The sequence below is a fragment of the Python bivittatus genome, unplaced genomic scaffold (assembly GCF_059951505.1).
Source record: "Python bivittatus isolate LINGU-HERP-01145 unplaced genomic scaffold, Pbiv_v1 ctg000220_np1212, whole genome shotgun sequence".
Taxonomy (NCBI): Eukaryota; Metazoa; Chordata; class Lepidosauria; order Squamata; family Pythonidae; genus Python; species Python bivittatus.
In genome coordinates this window covers 5,921,800-5,940,271 of record NW_028277048.1, presented here as the reverse complement: position 1 = coordinate 5,940,271, position 18,472 = coordinate 5,921,800, and the positions used below count along the sequence as shown (strand labels likewise).

The following is an 18,472-nucleotide window of genomic DNA, read 5'->3' as shown; positions in this document are numbered from 1 at the left end:
GGGACCAAAGTAACAAAGGCTACCATCAGTAACACACTACGCTGCCAGGGACTCAAATCCTGCAGTGCCAGATGTGTCCCCCTGCTTAAGCCAGTACATGTCTGGGCCCGTCTGAAGTTTGCTAGAGAGCATTTGGATGATCCAGAAGAGGATTGGGAGAATGCCATATGGTCAGATGAAACCAAAGTAGAACGTTTTGGTCTAAACTCAACTTGTTGTGTTTGGAGGAGAGAGAATGCTGAGTTGCATCCAAAGAACACCATACCTACTGTGAAGCATGGGGGTGGAAACATCATGCTTTGGGGCTGTTTTTCTGCAAAGAGACCAGGATGACTGATCCGTGTAAAGGAAAGAATGAATGGGGCCATGTATTGTGAGATTTTGAGTGAACACCTCCTTCCATCAGCAAGGGCATTGAAGATGAAACGTGGCTGGGTCTTTCAGCATGACAATGATCCCAAACACACCGCCCGGGCAACGAAGGAGTGGCTTCGTAAGAAGCATTTCAAGGTCCTGGAGTGGCCTAGCCAGTCTCCAGATCTCAACCCCATGGAAAACCTTTGGAGGGAGTTGAAAGTCCGTGTTGCCCACCGACAGCCCCAAAACATCACTGCTCTAGAGGAGATCTGCATGGAGGAATGGGCCAAAATACCAGCAACAGTGTGTGAAAACCTTGTGAAGACTTACAGAAAACGTTTGACCTCTGTCATTGCCAACAAAGGATATATAACAAAGTATTGAGATGAACTTTTGATATTGACCAAATACTTATTTTCCACCATGATTTGCAAATAAATTCTTTAAAAATCAGACAATGTGATTTTCTAGATTTTTCCCCCCATTTTGTCTCTCATAGTTGAGGTATACCTATGATGAAAATTACAGGCCTCTCTCATCTTTTTAAGTGGGAGAACTTGCACAATTGGTGGCTGACTAAATACTTTTTTGCCCCACTGTATGACCCAGAGGGAAAATGGTCTCCCTTTAAAAAAAAAAGGCTTTATCCTTTAAATTCAATATTTTGAAGGACTCTAGCAACATCTAAAGTTGATTAGAATTCAGGATGTGGTTTGTGCCCAAACCAACTTTTCCGTTCACTGTAACTGCTGACAGACTAAGAACTACATTTCTTATTTGACCGCTGATCGCTGTGGCCTATCCAAAAATGGGGTAGGGCTGCTGGCGGGGCTGGGTTAGAACAATGCAGGCACCTGCCCATCTCTGGCTATCTGAGAGGGATTGCATCGGAGAGTTAGATCAGCCGAAGCATCCTTTCAGATTTCTATTACTCCAAATAGCTTTTTGGTGCCCCCTTTTTTTTTTCCAGCAAAAGACTCCACCCAATCTTGCTTGATTAAATGCAATGAACTCTTGGTAGTAGATGTCCGCAAGTCATTCTTCCCTGGGATTGGAACCAAACGACTACTTTTTGTAGCTGTATGCTAGTTCAACAGGGTGGTGATGTGGAATGACATCGAACATCTTGGAGCTACAGATCTCCGCTGCTTCTTCGTCACATCCATTTCTCTCAGCAGCTTCATTCCATCGCATTTCACATTCTCCAGAGTTATCCGTGGAGTTTAAAATGAAAGAACAGGTAGGATTTCAGAGGAAGTCCATCCTTTTTCAGCTCTGGGATTTATTCCTTGTTCGACGGCCAGTGTTATTCTAACTCTAGGATCCTTCCACCCCACCCCATTCTGTCTGGTATTTTTCTTACTCTTTTTGCTACGTGTTGTGGTCGCACGCGAAGAGCGGTAGAAGGCATCAATTTGTTGCACAAGGCAGAGCGCTTCCACCTTTATTTAGTCATGATTCATCTAGAGTACTTCCTCATCCAGCTGCAGAATCCACATGACATTGCACTACCTCATTTTGAAGACGGACCTCACAGCTTCGTTGCAATAAGGGAAACGTACGGCTGACCCACTTCTACCATAGAATCGACTGGCAGCTGGATTAGGTATATATGTCTTGTGGTACTATTTACGCAGCTACTACACTCCCTCTCTAGCCTTTCCCACCTTAGTGTCCTCCAGATGGATTGGACTACATCCCCCAATACTTCCAATCAACCAGCATGGTTGGAGATGATGAGGATTGTAGTTTTACAAAACAGGAGGCCAGGTTGGAGAAGGCTGATGTAGTACTAGCTCTTTCCTTCTTTTCTTTGGGTCCATATTGTTCCTTTTACTTTGTTTCACCTTGCTCCAGGTTTATCTCTGTCTTTTAACTTTGCACCCAGTATCTGAAGTATTGAAGAGTGTATTTTATTAAACTCCAGGAGTGGGTGAATTGGGAGAGATGACAGTCAGGGTAGTGCCAGAAGTCTGTCTCTACTGCTTAGGCTCTGTGATCATGAGATATACCTTAGATCAGTGTTTCTCAACCTTGCTTGCTTGCTGGCTGGGAAATTCTGGGAGTTGAAGTCCACACCTCTTAAAGTTGCCAAGGTTGAGAAACACTGCCCTAGATACTACAACCAAATTAGGGATTCCAGTTTCTGAGTTCTGTTAGTCGCTACGCCCTTTATCTCCTAGGTTTCCTTGACCCCTAGCCCTTATTGCTCTTTGCAAATGCTGCAAGTGAATCTTTGAAGGTGGAATAGCTTAGAACTTTTGGGGGGCGATGTCTCTGACCATCTATTGAGCCTAACAAGGACAGAAATGTTCCAGCTACAGCTGTGTTTGCAACAGGTAGCATCGGACAGAAGAATGATTTGCACAAGTTCAAGAGAATGGAAAGTAATTGGGTTCAGTGGCAAAGGACCAACTAAACAAAACAAAATTGAAGGGGGTTTTAGTGCACCCAGGTCAAACTTACACCAAGTGTCACAGCACAAAAGCTATAATAAATATATTAGATGAATTAATGTATTAAAACAAATTTTAAAAAGTGCCCAATACCCTTTTGGCCAAGCTAAGATCCAGAACTTGCTTCTAACCAGGAAAGAAATAAAGAATTCTGGGAAATTAACGAAAGAAGCTGCATAGTCTGTAATTATGCTCTAGTCCAAAAGGAATACAGTAGATGGCTAAAACATCAGAATAGAGGAGCAAATGTGAAAGAGACAAGAAATGTGGTTTGATGAAACAAGTGGGCAGAATAGCTGCTTGTGTATATATGCAAGGGGGAGAAGTTAAGAGTTTATTGGCTGTTATTGATGCATTGTTTGTGATCAAGGATGAATGACTGGCCAACAGAGAAAGCATATATTGAACTGTATTTAAATCATTGGGAGTAGCCTTTAAAGTAGCCTTTGAGCAAGGCAAGCATTAGGGAAAACAGTATTTTTCCTCTCTACAAGACCAGTTTAGAAATGGAATAATAACCTGTAAGATAAGGAGGAGAGCGTCTTTTCAGAACTTCTAAAAAGTTCTTTGTCAGAGCATTTGTTCAACCTTTGTAGAACTTAGGTGTGTATACTTGAGATCGATGAATACTCGGGTGTTGATTTTTTGTTATTTGTAATATAACCATAAAAGCCAGTTTGGTGTAGTGGTTAAAGGCAGCAGGCTAGAAACTGGGGGACTCTGAGTTCTAGTCCCGCCTTAGGCACGAAGCCAGCTGGGTGGCTCTGGGCCAGTCACTCTCTCTCAGCCCTGGGAAGAAGGCAAGGGCAAACCACTTCATATTTTCAGCTAAAGCATCTTTAGGCTAAAGGCCAAGAGTCCTGTATGTCTTCAATGCCTCTACAACTATAGGATTTAATATGGTCTGTGTAAAATAAAAAGCTTATCATAATTATTTATAAATGAATGTTAGAATACACTAAATTATATGTTTGAAAGTACAGTATAGGGAAGCAGTGAATAAGAATTGGAATCTGTAGTACATGAACATCAGTGCAAGACTATTTTGGCATGTGTATAATGTATTTCTATAGATGTATAATTCTGATTAACAATAAAAATATTTTGTGTCAGTTGGATAGCTATGCATTTTTTTTCTGTAAGAAAATTATCAACTTAGTTAATTGTTGGAGATGTGATGTCAAAATGAAAAATTAATTTGTAGGCTTGGCTCTTGTGCTGTAATAGCTTACAGGTGGTCCTTGTTTAATGACCACTTGTTCAGCGATGGTTCAAACTTGCAACAGCACTGAATGAGTGGTAGTTATGACCAGTCCTTGAAGTTCCGGCTGGCACAGCAGCCCCATGGTCATGTGATCATTATCCAGGTGCTCAGCAGCCCCCCTGAATTTCCAATCATTGCAATGTCCCATGGTCATGTGATTGCAATTTGCAACCTTCCCTGTTGGTTTCCCACAAACAAAGTTAATGGGGAAGCCGGCAGGAAGTTGGAAGTTGCAACCATGTGAGGTCCTCACTTAACGTCCTGCATAATCCTTGCTTAGCACCAGTAACCAGGGACTGTTGGAACTGCTGTCACTAAGCAATGCAGTCATATGACATTGCAGTCTATGACTGCATCACGTAGCAACAGAAACTCCAGTCCAAATTACCATCGTTAACTGAGGACTACCTGTATTTTGAGGTAGAATTTATTCCACATATTAACTTGTTCTGGAAGACTCATTTGTTTTTGTAAATACATTTTTAATTTAGTCTGGGAACTAACAGGAAGATACTAGTAATGAATATTGCCTATCCCCAAAATGGATCCTATAAAAGAATAACCATGATCCATTAATTAATTGTACAATGAACTGAAAAACTTGGCTTGTTAGATCTGAAGAAGGATTTTACCTATGGAAGTCCCAGCTGGAGGGCTGTTTATATGCTGAATTCCTAATTTTTGCTAGTGGTCAGTAAACTGACTTATACATTAATTTGATTGCACAGCAGATCATGAAGGCATAGGTAAAACTAGTTTTGATTGTACATGAGAGGTGTTATAGTTTTGTGACTTTTCCCTCTTTCCTTTTCCCTTATTTTTATATAACCCTCACAATCACATTCAACTTAGTGGAAATGCTGTTTACCAAATAGGCACCTATTCCAAGGGGTCAAAAAACAGGGGGCTATAAACCTAAGCTGGAGGTAGCCAGTTGTGTTTTAAGAGAGCTACGGTTGAAATGGTGGGTGTCAGCATTTCTCGTGATCCACTCATTCCTCATTTCTCTGTAGTCAAACAGGTAGTCTTGGAAGTCTCTCATCTCATTCGTCCTGCTTTCCCCAGGATGGACAACGACTGTAGGAATGAACTGGACCACTTCCAAGAAAAACTGTGGATCATCATAGTTCTGCAGTTCTTTTTCGCTGTTGTTGGGAATGGCTTTGCGATCTACCACTTTGTGATGTGGGAACGCTCCTGGCATTCTGGCATCGTCTACTCCTTCAACCTGGCTCTCTGTGACCTGTTCTATGCCATCTCCTTGTTGCCCTTGGCTGCTTACTATTTCCCTCCCAAGGACTGGAAATACGGCTCCTTTCTCTGCAAACTGGAACGCTTTGTCTTTTTCTTCAACTTGTACGGCAGCACCTTTTTCATCGCCTGCATCAGCCTGAACCGCTACATTGCCATTGTCCATCCCTTCTTTGCCCATGACCGTCTCGAACCCTTCCATGCCAAACTGGTCAGTGGGGCTGTGTGGTTGCTGGCGATGGCCGTCTCAGCCCCCGTCCTTCGTTTCTCCACCTTGCAAGGCAAAGACAATGTAACACATTGCCTAGGAAGTGCCACTAAAGCAGAATTGCTTACTTATTGGCCATACAGCTTGTTCCTACTGACTTTTGGCTGTGGGCTGCCTTTTCTCCTGACTCTCTTTTCTTGTGTGGCCATTGTTTATGCTGTTAGACGCAGCCACGGTACCACCAGGGAGGAAAAGTGCAAAGTGAAGGTGCTGATTTCTACAGTTGTGCTCCTCTACGCCCTCTTTTACTTGCCTTTTCATGCCCTTCGCAATACACACCTGAATATTCGTATACAGGACAACTGCAACTTGCTTCTCTACATCGTCTACCAAATAACTAAGATCCTAGTTAACTTTCATGTTTGCATCCACCCATTCATCTACACAGCTCTAGCTAAGAACATGCCCAAATATTGCTGCAGAATTTTACGGCAGCAAAAGGAGCTGCGAGCAGAAGAGAAGAACGTGGAACTGCGTCTTTACCACCAGCCCCCTCCTTATGGCAACCCAGACCAGTGATGACAATATGTTTGGCTACTAGTTGGAGTTGCTACTTACTGGCAAGCTTTCTACTGCAGTCCGAATTGGAAAACGCTGGGCCTTCTTGATGCTACTGGATTGAAAGGCCCAGAATTCCCAGCCAGCCTGGCCAGTGGTTGGAGATGCTGGGAAGTGTAGTTTAGCAATATTCGGAGGGCCTCACCTCTCCCAGCCCTAGCTGTGTTGCAGTGTGGCAAGGCTTAGCATTGCTGTTAAAGCAGTGGCAGGTCCTTCTATACCAGCTGTTTGATGTAAGAGCAGAGTCTTACGTTACAGAGTACAAGCATCCCCTGGCCACATATTTATTCTGCCATGTCCCTGGGACATTGCCTTCCCCAACCCATGCAGGAGACAGCCTTAAATTGTGATGAGCTGCATCCAGGTTAAGGTTTTCCCCAGAAACAAATAGCAACAGACTGCATTTTCAAAGGGCATAAAATCCGAAGTGTTTTGCTGTCCTGGTGGTCCTCAGCACTGTTCAGGTGACATGGGGGGCAGGATCAACCAGTGTCTCCTGGCCATGTCAGGTTGGAATAGGCACACACCCTCTTGGTCCCCAGGAACTTTCCTCCACGGTCCCTCTGTTTTTCTTCCCTGCTGAAAGGGCTGGGCACAGCTGGGTGGGTGCCACTTTGTTCCTGCTAGGCCTGATGCTGGCAAAGTGGGGAACAGCTCACTCCAGACGAGATCATTATGGAAACATGGCCCAGCTGCCCTCCAGACTGGGAAAGAGAACCAAAAGTCTTTTACCAGGAAACAGCTGAAAAGGTCTAGGATTTAAGCTCTGGAGAAGGACACACAGCCACGTTCTCTCTGCTGGATTCCTCTATTGTGCAGTGCTTTTCTTTTGCATTGAATATGATGGCAGCAAAACTGGAGTTAACTGATAGAGTCAGACTGGGGTCACGAACGATTGAACTTGCATCCCTCAACAGAACATGCCAACAAGCTCTGTGGTTAAGTTTGCAAAAGAATTGAAACAGGAAGATAGTGATCAGGTGTGAAGCTAGCTAGCAGAAGGACAGGAGCAGAGATATAGAAGTGTATTCAGATAAAGCCTAAAATAAAGATGTTCCAAAACCACTAAGTGTCCCAGATACAGAAAATCACCAGTTGTTGTGGACACAGACATATATGGTTTGAAAAGGTGTTATGGTTATGGGATGTTAGCTATTAAGTACACATGCTCAACTATGTGACCAATCATGTAACCTCTGATTACGATGCTGTTTTTGAAAAGGTATGTGAAAGGAAAAAACTGATTTATTAATGCTTAAAGCTTGAATAACTTGTAACATGCTAATAACATTAGCTGTAAAGCAATAAGTGCTAACACCAAATAAAACAAGCTAATTAAACAATAAAAATGCTATGTAGACTAAAGTTTTCAGACATCAACAGGAAGTCGGTGAACAGATGACCAAGTAAGTGCTGATGGAAGGAGAATGTGGCAAGAGAAAGGAACCGTGAAGTGTGGTAAAATTAGCACCAAGGACGGTAGATCATTCTGGGCGTCAAAATTGTGGTTTGTGGTTTTGAAGAACAAAAAGGATTGTTGGGAGGGGCTTGGGGCCACTCGGCTAAGCTGTCTGCCTGACCGCTTGTCTGTGCTGGACCTCATTGCAACGGGATCTTAAGTATGTTATGTTTTGTTTTCTGAACTAAGGTCTGTGTATTGAACTATACTTGCTTACTGAACTAACATTTAATAAATACAGTGGAACCTCGGGTTACGAATTTAATTCGTTCTGTGACTCTGGTCGCATCCCGAATTGGTCGCAACCCAAAGGAAATTTCCCCATAAGGTTCAATGTAATTACCGTTAATCCGTTCTGGCGTGGCGGACAGGGAGGCGGCTATTGCTTGGACGGAGAGTCCCCCTCCCTACGACCAGTGTCAGGGGCGGAAAGATGGCCGCGGACCATGCGTCAGGGGCAGAAAATGGCTGTGGACCACGTGTCAGGGGCGGAAAAATGGCCACGGACCACGTGTCAGGGGCAGAAAAATGGCCGCGGACCACGTGCCGGGGGGGAAAAATGGCTGTGGACTGTGTCACGGGAGGGAAAATGGCTGCGTATCCTGTTCGTACCCCGAGGCGGAGTTTGCAAACTCAGGTAAATTTTTGCGGCCGGAGCTGGTCGTAACCCGAAAAGTTCGTTAACAGAGGCGTTCGTAACCCGAGGTACCACTGTACTTTAGAACTTTGAAGTGGTCTGTGTTTCTGGTGTGTCTGTCTCTCGGGTTAGGTGGGGTTTTTCCCCTGACAGGTATACAATACAATACAATACAAATACTTTAATGACCAAGTATAAAATATATACAAGGAATTTGTCTTCGGTGACGAACAGCAAGATCAACAGTGCGTTTGGATAGCAACAGGAAATTAATAAATAGTAACAATAACACTGCCCCAGTAAAATAACTTTTCCAAAGGGAGAAGCCACTGTCCAGTACATATCAGGTCATATAGTATTTAACAGAGCAATGGCACAAGGGAAAAAACTATTCCGATGTCTAGATGTTTCAACATATGGTGCTCTGTAGCGCCGTCCTGAAGGAAGAAGTTGGAACAGATTATATACAGGATGAGAAGAGTCTGTAGATATCCTCTCTGCCCTCCTTTTGACCCTCACAGTATACAGTTCTTCTATAGAATGCAGGCGGGTCGCAATTATCCTTTCTGCAGACTTAACTATCCGTTGGAGTCTGACCTGTTTGGTTGCAGAATCAAACCAGACAGTTATAGAGGAACAGATAACAGACTCAGTGATTCCCCTGTAAAACTGTACCAAGAGCTCCTGGGATAATTTAAACTTCCTAAGTTGCCACAGGAAGAACATCCTTTGCTGTGCCTTTTTAATAATGGCTGTAATGTTAAACGTCCATTTCAGGTCTTGGGAAAGTATAGAACCCAGGAACTTGAAGGACTCTACCACTGATACCGGGCTGTCGCGTATGGTAAGGGGAGGAGTATTAGAAGGATTCTTCCTAAAGTCCACAATCATCTCCACGGTTTTAAGTGTATTCAATTCCAAGTTATTACAACCACACCACAAGACCAGTTGTTGAACCTCCCGTCTATATGCTGACTCATTTCCATTTCGAATTAGACCAATGACAGTTGTATCATCCGCATATTTCAAGATTTTAACAGAAGAGTCTTCTGAAATGCAGCCATTGGTATAAAGGGAGAAAAGCAGCGGGGAGAGCACACATCCCTGAGGGGCACCTGTACTGATTAACCGGGTACTGGATGTAGTTTTGCCTAACCTCACGTGTTGTTTCCTACCTGTTAGAAAACTGATTATCCACCTACGGGTATGGTCAGGCACAGGAAGCGGGATCAGTTTGTTGTAAAGAATTTCCGGTACAATAGTATTAAATGCTGAGCTGAAGTCCACAAAAAGAACTCGCGCATAAGGCCCCGGATATTCAAGGTGTTGCAGAATATAGTGCAAGACCATATAAAAGATGTATGCTTTCTATTTTCGGGGCTCTCTTCTTGGGAAGGAGTCCTCAATTACTAAGGTGCCTTAATAAATGAGTAACTGAGTTCCTCGAGTCCAGTCTTTCATTGGGTTAAAGGGCTGGGCTGAAAACCACAATGTGTGGCCAACAATAAGATGGCTTCTAGTTTGCAATAAAGCTTTTATCTAGAAGTTCTTGAGTCCTAGAAGTTTCTGGGGTTAGCTAGCTACTGATTGCAGAGGACTGAGTAGTTTGCAGTTGTGAATCAAGCCATGCCTGCATGAAGTCTGACCGTAGACATGTAGAGGCAGGAGAGGCTGTGAGACCCACATTTTGAGAATATGGGTATGACAGCAGGAATCCAGCGGCCCTCCTCAGCTCCACACCACCACACGTCTACTGAACACAGTGGCAATCCCAAACCAGCCTTCACCAATTGATCAGGGTCGACATGGGCAAAAATTACTCTCAGTTGGTGCTTGCCCTGTCTTGATCGGTATATGGCTTCCTCCCAGCTGGTGACATTCAAAGGGACAGATGGGAAACAAAGCCAGAGGATTCTACCAAGAGCTTTCTGTAACCTGCCTTGCATACAATAAATCAGGATGCTCCCCATTTGGCAGCAAGCCCGAAGAGAAGCAAACGTTCAGTGAGATGGGCGTTAATATATCAAACAAACAAACAAACAAACAAAGTATGCAGGATAGGAACTAGCAATGAGGACTACAGATTTTTATGCCTGTATAGTTTTATGCTGGCTCCAGGATGGGTGGAGAGCAGCTAAACTCTGCCGTGTTAAAGTGTTACTTTGCTCAGGGCTATCGTCATGTCCGTATGGCAGTGTTGTCCAAACTTGGCCACTTTAAGATGAGTGGACTTCATGCTGGCTGGGGAATTCTGGGAGTTGAAGTCCACTCATCTTAAAGTGGCCAAGTTTGCACAACACTGCCCTATGGCATAAAGATATGTTGATGTATTGCTAGCCATTTTTTAAAATATAATTTTATTGAAGGTTTTAAAAACAAGGGTAAAAATTAATACAAACTAAAATAGAGTAAGGAGGAAAAAAAGAAAAAGGAAGAAATAAAAGAGAAAGCTAAAGTACAAAAAGAAAAAGAAAAGAAAAACAGTAAAAGAAAAATAGAAAAGAAAGAAAAAAAGATATAAAGAAGTGGCTTCCAATCTTCTTTACAGCAATTATAAGTACAATTGTAGATTTACCTCTTTCTCTAAAGTTACATCATGACTCTCTTCTTTCTATAATCTATTCTATCTAATCATCAAAACCATAGATCATAAGTTCATTTTTTTCTGTTTTACGCAAAAAGTCCATTAGGGGTTTCCAGTCAGCAATAAAAGTAGGTGCATTATCTTTTCTGTAATCAAACGGGTCAATCTGGCCATCTGAGCAAGTTTTATCATCTTCACCAACCATACCTCTGTTGTAGGTTTTGCATACAATAATCTCGCTGTGCTTATCATATATAAAAACAAAGTTCCATGACTTTTTTCCAACTGTTTATCCATCAGTCCCAAGAGGAAAAGTTCTGGTTTCAGTTGTATATTAATTTTAAATCCTCTGATCTTAAATATGCATTTGAACCCAAAATCTTCTAGTTTTTTTTTGCATGTCCACCAAGCATGATAAAATGACCCTTCTTGTTGTTCTCATTTCCAACATAGATTTGAAGTACCTTTATACATTCTAGATAATTTTTCTGGTGTCATATATCAACAGTACATCATTTTATGAAAGTTCTCTTTAAGATTATAACATAGTGTAAATTTGAATCCTTTCAATTTTCCCATTGTCCCATCTGTATTTTATAATCAACACTTTTAGCGCACTTTATCGTACATTCTTTCACTTGCTCTTCTGTTTCAAATTTCAGTAAAATTTTATACATTTTAGCAATCACATGTTCATCATTTGTACACAATTCCATTTCAAAGTCAGTCTTACAATATTCAATACCATAAATTCTTTTGTCTACTTTGAATCTTTCTGATAACTGTAAATAGGAAAACCATTGACATCTATGTCCCTCTGCCATCGGTTGTTCTCTTGGTTTTATATTGTATTCCCCTTGACAGTGTTGCTAGCCATCCTTAAGAGACTTGCCAGCATGATATCACCTCTGTCTCATCCCCAGCCTAAGGCAGAGACTTTCTCAGTCTCTCATTCATGGCTCCATAGTGTGAACTGGGGAGAAGGCTGTTCTCTTAACTGGCCATGGAGGCATGTCTAGTTGGTTAGACTCTGAATCTCTCTTTCTCAACACACTATTATAGGTGTTGCCCCCTTCTCCCAACACATCTTGCTCTGTGAACAATCTACAACACCTTGGTGACGAGGTTGGGGCTCAGGTGCAGGGATCTGCTTTGCTCCTCTTGGCCACTTATCAGCTGCAGACACACTGGTCACACCTTGGTCTGGTCACTACTAAGGGTAGACATTTTGGCTTTGGCTGGAGAGACACTTGGCATTTGACTTGCATAGCTTTTACTTCTTGTTTATATGGGAACACTGATGTCCATATCTATCTGGAAAGATAAGTGTTTATTGAATGAATGATTCAAGGAGATTGATATACTCTACCCAGCTGACAAATCAGTTAAGGTTAACATGGGTAGTAGGTGAAGTGGGAAAGAGATCTGTCAGTCTGCCTGAAAACATCCTGACTGAACAGTTGATTGAAAAGAATAATTAAAAACCATGGCTTTATCAGTATTCTGGAAGATCAACATTTTAAGGAATTATTTTTGTGCCTAGTAGACCCATCAGCCAGGTTCTTTATTGATTTCTCTGTAAATTCTCTGTAAAACATTATGGCTTTAATGCAGGACAACTTAAGGCAGTGATTGGTGGATTCCCCTGTCTGCATTCCCCCTCCACCCCTTTTAGGGTTACCAGGCAGTGGGAAAAAACAGCCGTCAATCATACAGTACTCCTTAATATGCAGTATGGTGGGTGCTGAGACAAGTTACTACTCTAGTCTAAAGCCGAAGCAAGAAAGTTCCTGGAGGGCAATGCCCAGGGAGGAGGGAGCATGCCTGCCGTAGCCTCAAATAGTCAACGGGAGCTAGGAAGATGCCAACCTCTGCCCCATCATCACCAACATCATCAATGAGGCATTGTAGGTTGTTTTTACAGCAAGGCTTGTGTTGGGAGAAGAGCAAGATGCTATTTTAAAAGTGGCGCAGCTGAAGGCAAATTGGGCTGCTGCTGTGGGGGCTACGAGGGAGACAAAGGCGGCCTTCTGAGGACATGAAACACAGCTTGCGAGGCATCTTTGTGCCACAGTTAGTGGAACGTGAAGGCAAGCCCTCCAAGCAGACCTGTTAACATTGAATAATATGCCAGGAAAGGATGAGCAGACATTCACCAAACCCACTACCAGTTAGATACAGGATGGCATCTGACCAACAGGCATGAGTTTGTTCTTTTAACCAGATCAGGCAGTGTTTTTCCTATGTGGTGGTAAAAGGTCCCCACCTCCATACACATGTAAGCTGCATTTGCTACCCCCCGCCCATGTGAACTGCTTAAAGTGCCTTGTAAGAAAACATTCACAACAAGCTGAGTGGCAACAAGGGGAAGACTCCGTCAGGAACCTATGGCCAGTAAACCCAACTGTTTAGAGTCACTGACCATATCTCAGAGATAGTATGGCTAGCAGGCTGACCTAGTAGGAAGGGATAAGTAATAAGTTAACCCAGATGGGTTTATCAAAAACATTCCAATGTCATGTGGTAATTTCCATGTTGTCTGCCTTTTCCTTTGTCTTCCCTGTGCCACCTAGTAGGCCAAGGGTATATAAACTCTGGTTCTGCTTTTGCTCAGGGCTGCCCAACAACTGGGAGCGCAGTATATACTGCTTTATGGTTTGCACGCTAATAAAATTATGTTGTATCTTCAAAGGGATTTGTTTGCTTTAGGTGAGCCAGGTTTTGACCAGCGCGGTGGTGCTGTGGCTCGGGCTGGAGGGATGAGAAGGGAGGCAATCACTCACTTGTAGCAGGCTCCTGGTTGTCTGAAGCACTGTGAGAGACTCTGAAAAGGCGAGCCCGGGGGGGGGGGTGCGAAATAGTTGTTTTTTTTTCAGGTTCTTCATTGTCCTGGATCAGCCTTCCCCACCAGTGCTTGTCAAATGCTGGAAACTGTGGAAGTGAAAATCCAACCTGTTTAGAAAGGGGTAGTTAAGCAGATCTCACTGGCTTCACGGCCTCCAAAGATCATTGGGAAACACTCTCTTGCAGGCTTTCTGCATTCCCAGGAATTTGGGAAGTGTGTGCCAATCCTGCGCACCAGCTTGCTCCAGGTAAATCAGTTGTGGCTATTTTTTTGGTGTGTGTGCGGGGGGGGGGGGGAGATGGCTAAAAAAAATAGTAACAGGTGAAGGGCATTATTTTGATACACAATTTTATATTCTATATATATACAGTATATATATGCTTCACATAATGTTTAACCATACCTGTAACAGTGCACTCTATTTTATTTCTAAAGGGTTAACTTGCTTTTGCTTTGTAAAGAGCACTGGTTTCTTCTTCCCCCCCCCCCTTATCTCTTTGCTGAATGCCCGATTGTCTTCGAATAAGCAATTAGCTGAGTACAAGTTGTTTGTTTTACCAAGCTTTTGCAACAGTTGTGGGGCCCTGCATTCCAGAGAAAAGATAAGAAAAATCTTGTATGCCATTCTCTTGGTAACCAGAAGAAAAAGTTACATTTAAGTTTACCTTCCTAAGAACCACCTTTCACTTGCTCAGACCGTCCCAAAAATCCCTTGTATGGGTGTGAGGGGATGTACTATCTGATTACAGATTTACATGTCTATAAAGCCTTTGATGTTGTTTTGTGAGGTGTGATTTCATCAACATCTCTTCTGAATGTGTTGATTGGGGTCACCCAGCTGTGTCTTGATCAAAATACATCTGTTATCTTAAAGAAGCCTCGTCTCAAGTCTTTTTATTTGGCTTTATTGAGACTTGGGAAATAAAAGGTGCCATACACAGGATTTCCCAGAGCAGGCTTTTCAGGCAGGATGACTCCAATGTCCCAGCTATTCTGGGAGAGTTGGCAGGAGCACTTTCTCATGCAGAATGTCCTCTGGCAGAATGAGATGCAAGGGCTTAGCTGTTACCTTAACTGTTATAAGGAATTATCTGAAACCCAGAAAGCACTTCAACAATGGAACTCAGAGGGCAGGGTGGCTGAAATTCCAGGCCGTTCTCCAGGGCCATTCATCCAACTCTAGGATCATATTCCATTCGGTATGATTTTCAACCCTTCTTCCACAGACTTGATGCTTTGGGCTAGAAAAGGATCCCAAAATCTAACAGTTCTTTGCAGGCTGAGATAAGTTATCCGCCTATGCTTTGGAGCCAAAAGAAACAGCTATGTTAGTGAGTCACAGGGAAATGTTGCACTCACACGAGTTATGAAGCACATCTATCATTTTTTGAAGCCCTATATGAAATATTTCCCATGCCACTGGCAAGCATATGCTCACTTAAAAAAAAAAAGGAGGAAAAGAAAGAAATGGATATGTCGAAGCCTAGCGGTTGGATGAATCTGTCAGTTTTTTACTTTTTATTTTTCCGTTAAGTGTGTTCTGTTCCTTAACACGTGCACTTTGAGCATCTTTTTTTCTAAAGGGGAAAACTGCATCAGAATATTCTCAGAAGGTTACGCTGATGATGGAGAGAGTGTGAATTAGATAGATTGGGGTTAAAATACACTCTAGAAGTTCTCTCTTTCACCCCTACCAAAACCTACATGAAAGAAAAGATGTGGTGAATAACATGATTGTATCTTAGAAATCTGTATTTTTCACTGATAACCATCCCGCAAGATGTTAGGAACAGATGACTGAAAATGCAGTGTAGAGAACAAACGATAACACTGCAAGAATGAGATTGTTACAAGCCCAGTAAGAATGATAAGCAGGCAAAGAGTTGCAGTCTCCAAAGTTCACTGAACTTATTACTAAAATTCCCAGCTGGTTCTCAATATTCTACTGCATTACATGTTATGGTGACAATGCAACCACCCCCTATGGAGGGTGACTAGACAGACTAGGTGAAAAGGCCCTAGTCAGTCCTTAGGCGAGCTTCTTTCTGGGCCAGTTTACACAAAAGGCCCTTGTCTGCTGAAAGTACATAGCTCCTGGATAGCAGTATATGGAGGAGGCTGTTCTTCTAAATAGGAGGAAGCTTAGCTGTATATGGATATATACGCAATAAAAAATCCTTGAGTTGGTCTCAGAAGGTAACTGGATGTCAGTGCAACATGGCCATGAAACACGGGACATGTGCCTGTCACAATGCCCCTGAGAGGTTTTCCTTATCCAGGAAACAGGCCTTCTTGGTCACTATGTCTGTCCTCTGGAACAGCATCTCTCCAGATGGTTTCTATTCGGACTTCATTTAAAAGGTGGTTAGAAACATGGCATTTCCCCCAGGCATTGGGTTAGGGTAGGTGGAAAGCTTCTTATAGGATTATAAACATTAGGCTGGATATTTTTCCCAATGTACATTGTTCTTTTTCCTTTGTTATATAGTTTCTGTATTGTTTTCGTTGCTCTAAGCCACCCAGAGTCATTATGGAGTTGAGCAACCTTATACATAATATATATTAATAAACAAACAAACAAGCAACTAATATTTTTAATGCCACAGGAAGGAGAACGTCTATGTTAGCTTTTCATATCCTCATATATCAGTTAAAAATACCTTCCCCCTTATATAAAAAATCTGTTATGAAGTCAGCATGAGTATTATCTAAATCCCGTGCTGTGAGCAAGACCTCTTTAGTCCAGCTGTTGCTGTACCTTGACTGCCTAGCAAAGATTTTAACCATATAGGTAGTCCTCGTTTAGCGACTGCCTCATTTAGTGACTGTTTGCAGTTACGAAGGTGATGAAAAAGTAATTTTACAACCAATCCTGGCATTTACAGCCTTCACAGGTCTCTAAAGTAAAGGAAAGCTGAAGAAAGATCATAAGTACAGACACGGTTTCACTTAGCGACTGCTTTGTTTGATGACCATTTGCCAGTCCCACTTGTGGTTGCTAAAAAAGACTACCTGTATTCTATTTGCTTAGGAACCCATGGGATTATCAGGACATGTGAACACAACCAGACTGGCAAAGCAAGGAAACAGAACTGATCTCTGCCAGGATGACCTGCATTCCTTCCAGGAACAAATCTGGGTTATCCTATTAATACAGTTTTCATTCTGGCCATTGCTGGGAACAGCATCATGATCTACTGCTTTTGAGCTTTTGAACGCAAGTGTGCAGCCACTTCTAATCCTTCAACCTTTTTGTAATTAACTTGCTCTATACCTTCTTGCTCCTCATGGGCATCTATTACTTCCCACCAAAAGACTGGACATCTGGCTCCATTCTCTCTGCTTTTGTCCATTTCTTTCTCTGCAACTTTTACAACAATACTCTTTTCACTGCATGCATCAGACTGAGCCGTTATGTTGCTGCCCTCTATCCCTTCTTCACTCCTCACTTTCTCCAGTCTGAACCTTATCTTAAAGAATGAGAGCCAGCTTGGTATGGTGGTTAAGGTGAAACCAGGAGACTGAGTGTTCTATCCTGCTAGGGGGGACCTTGGGACAGTCACGCCCTCTCAGCTCTAGGAAGCAGGCAATGGCAAACCACTTCCGAAAACACTGCCGAAGAAACTTCAGGGACTTGTCCAGGCAGTCACCAGGAGTCAAGACTGACTCAAAGACACAAAACCAACCAACCAACCAACCAACCAACCAACCAACCAACCAACCAACCAACCGGCACAATGCACAGGAAGCAGCTCTGATGAGCAACAGCCCACCCATTGGCCATATAGCTTATTCCTCTTGGCTTTTGGCTTGGATTGCCATTCATCACGACCGGTTTTTCCTATGGGGCCATTATTTATGCAACCCATCCCAATAGCAACATTCTGACGCTGAAGTGGAGAGACGCATTTCATTGGTGGTGGTGGTACTCGATATAACTTTCCATTTGGCTGCAGTCATAAACATGTAAAACCATGTTTCAAACCATTGGTTTCGAAATCCATACTGTTTTAACCAGAAATGAGAATTGCTCTGCTTAGCTATAGTGAAGTAATACTGTAGAGGAACTATTGCCAGGGTTAAGGAGATAGCATGTACATTCATATTGATCAGCTTGAGTAATTTAATCTGTTATGTGAGCAAGCCTTACAGCTTGTTCCTATTGGCTTTGGAGTTTGGACCATTCCTCGTGAGCAGTGCTTTCTCTAAGGCCATTATTTATGCAGTCCAACACATCACAACATTGTGACGTTGAAGGAGCAGAAAATGAAGGCACTGGTTTTGGTCTGGTAACCCATTTTCTAGTTTCAGATTCTGCAAAATGTCCACCCTCTACCATACTGACAGAACGTAAGACTGCAGTGCGATTATACATCTTTCACATAACCAACATCTTTCACATAACCAAGAAGTTCCCCACTTCTGGATTTTTTCAGCTACTGTCCTACTGCACTAGGGATTGTGAGCGACTCAGAGGGGTGTCACAATTATTTAAAAAGAAAAGAAAAGGTTTGTGCAGGCAAAATAGGAGCCTGTCAAAATTCATTCTGGGCATTGTTTTGTCTATGCAAGCCTCCACGATGGGCTGTTTGAGAAGTGCTGGTGTTACATCAATTAAACTGCAATTATTAAGAGTTTATTTCTTGCCCAATCCTTACTCTAATGAAATCATTAATTGTATTCACTGGGGGGGGGGGACAAGTTCATCAATCGTTTTAGGGGGACATGGTACTGCAATGTTTGAGAAGTTGCTTGCCAAGCTGCCATGTAACTCTCTTGTTTTTTGCTGCAAC

General features: G+C 42.7%; 1 protein-coding gene across 2 annotated transcripts; it reads left to right on the top strand.

The window, feature by feature from the left end:
• The first annotated feature begins 1,178 nt into the window (after positions 1-1,178).
• Positions 1,179-9,965, top strand: P2RY11 (purinergic receptor P2Y11). Of its 2 annotated transcripts, none has more exons than XM_015888016.3 (2): positions 1,179-1,963; positions 5,143-9,965. In XM_015888016.3, exon 2 carries the CDS (start codon positions 5,144-5,146, stop codon positions 6,113-6,115), a length of 972 nt encoding a protein of 323 aa, XP_015743502.1. In that variant the 5' UTR covers positions 1,179-1,963; position 5,143; the 3' UTR covers positions 6,116-9,965. The 2 variants fall into 2 exon arrangements, with proteins under 2 accessions (XP_015743502.1, XP_025022226.1); XM_025166458.2 differs by having other exon boundaries at positions 1,180-1,963; positions 5,091-9,965.
• The last annotated feature ends 8,507 nt before the right edge of the window (positions 9,966-18,472 follow it).

What these genes read in the sequence shown, in the direction of transcription:
- P2RY11 (XM_015888016.3), top strand. Translation starts at nt 5,144, where the DNA reads ATGGACAACGACTGTAGGAATGAACTGGACCACTTCCAAGAAAAACTG.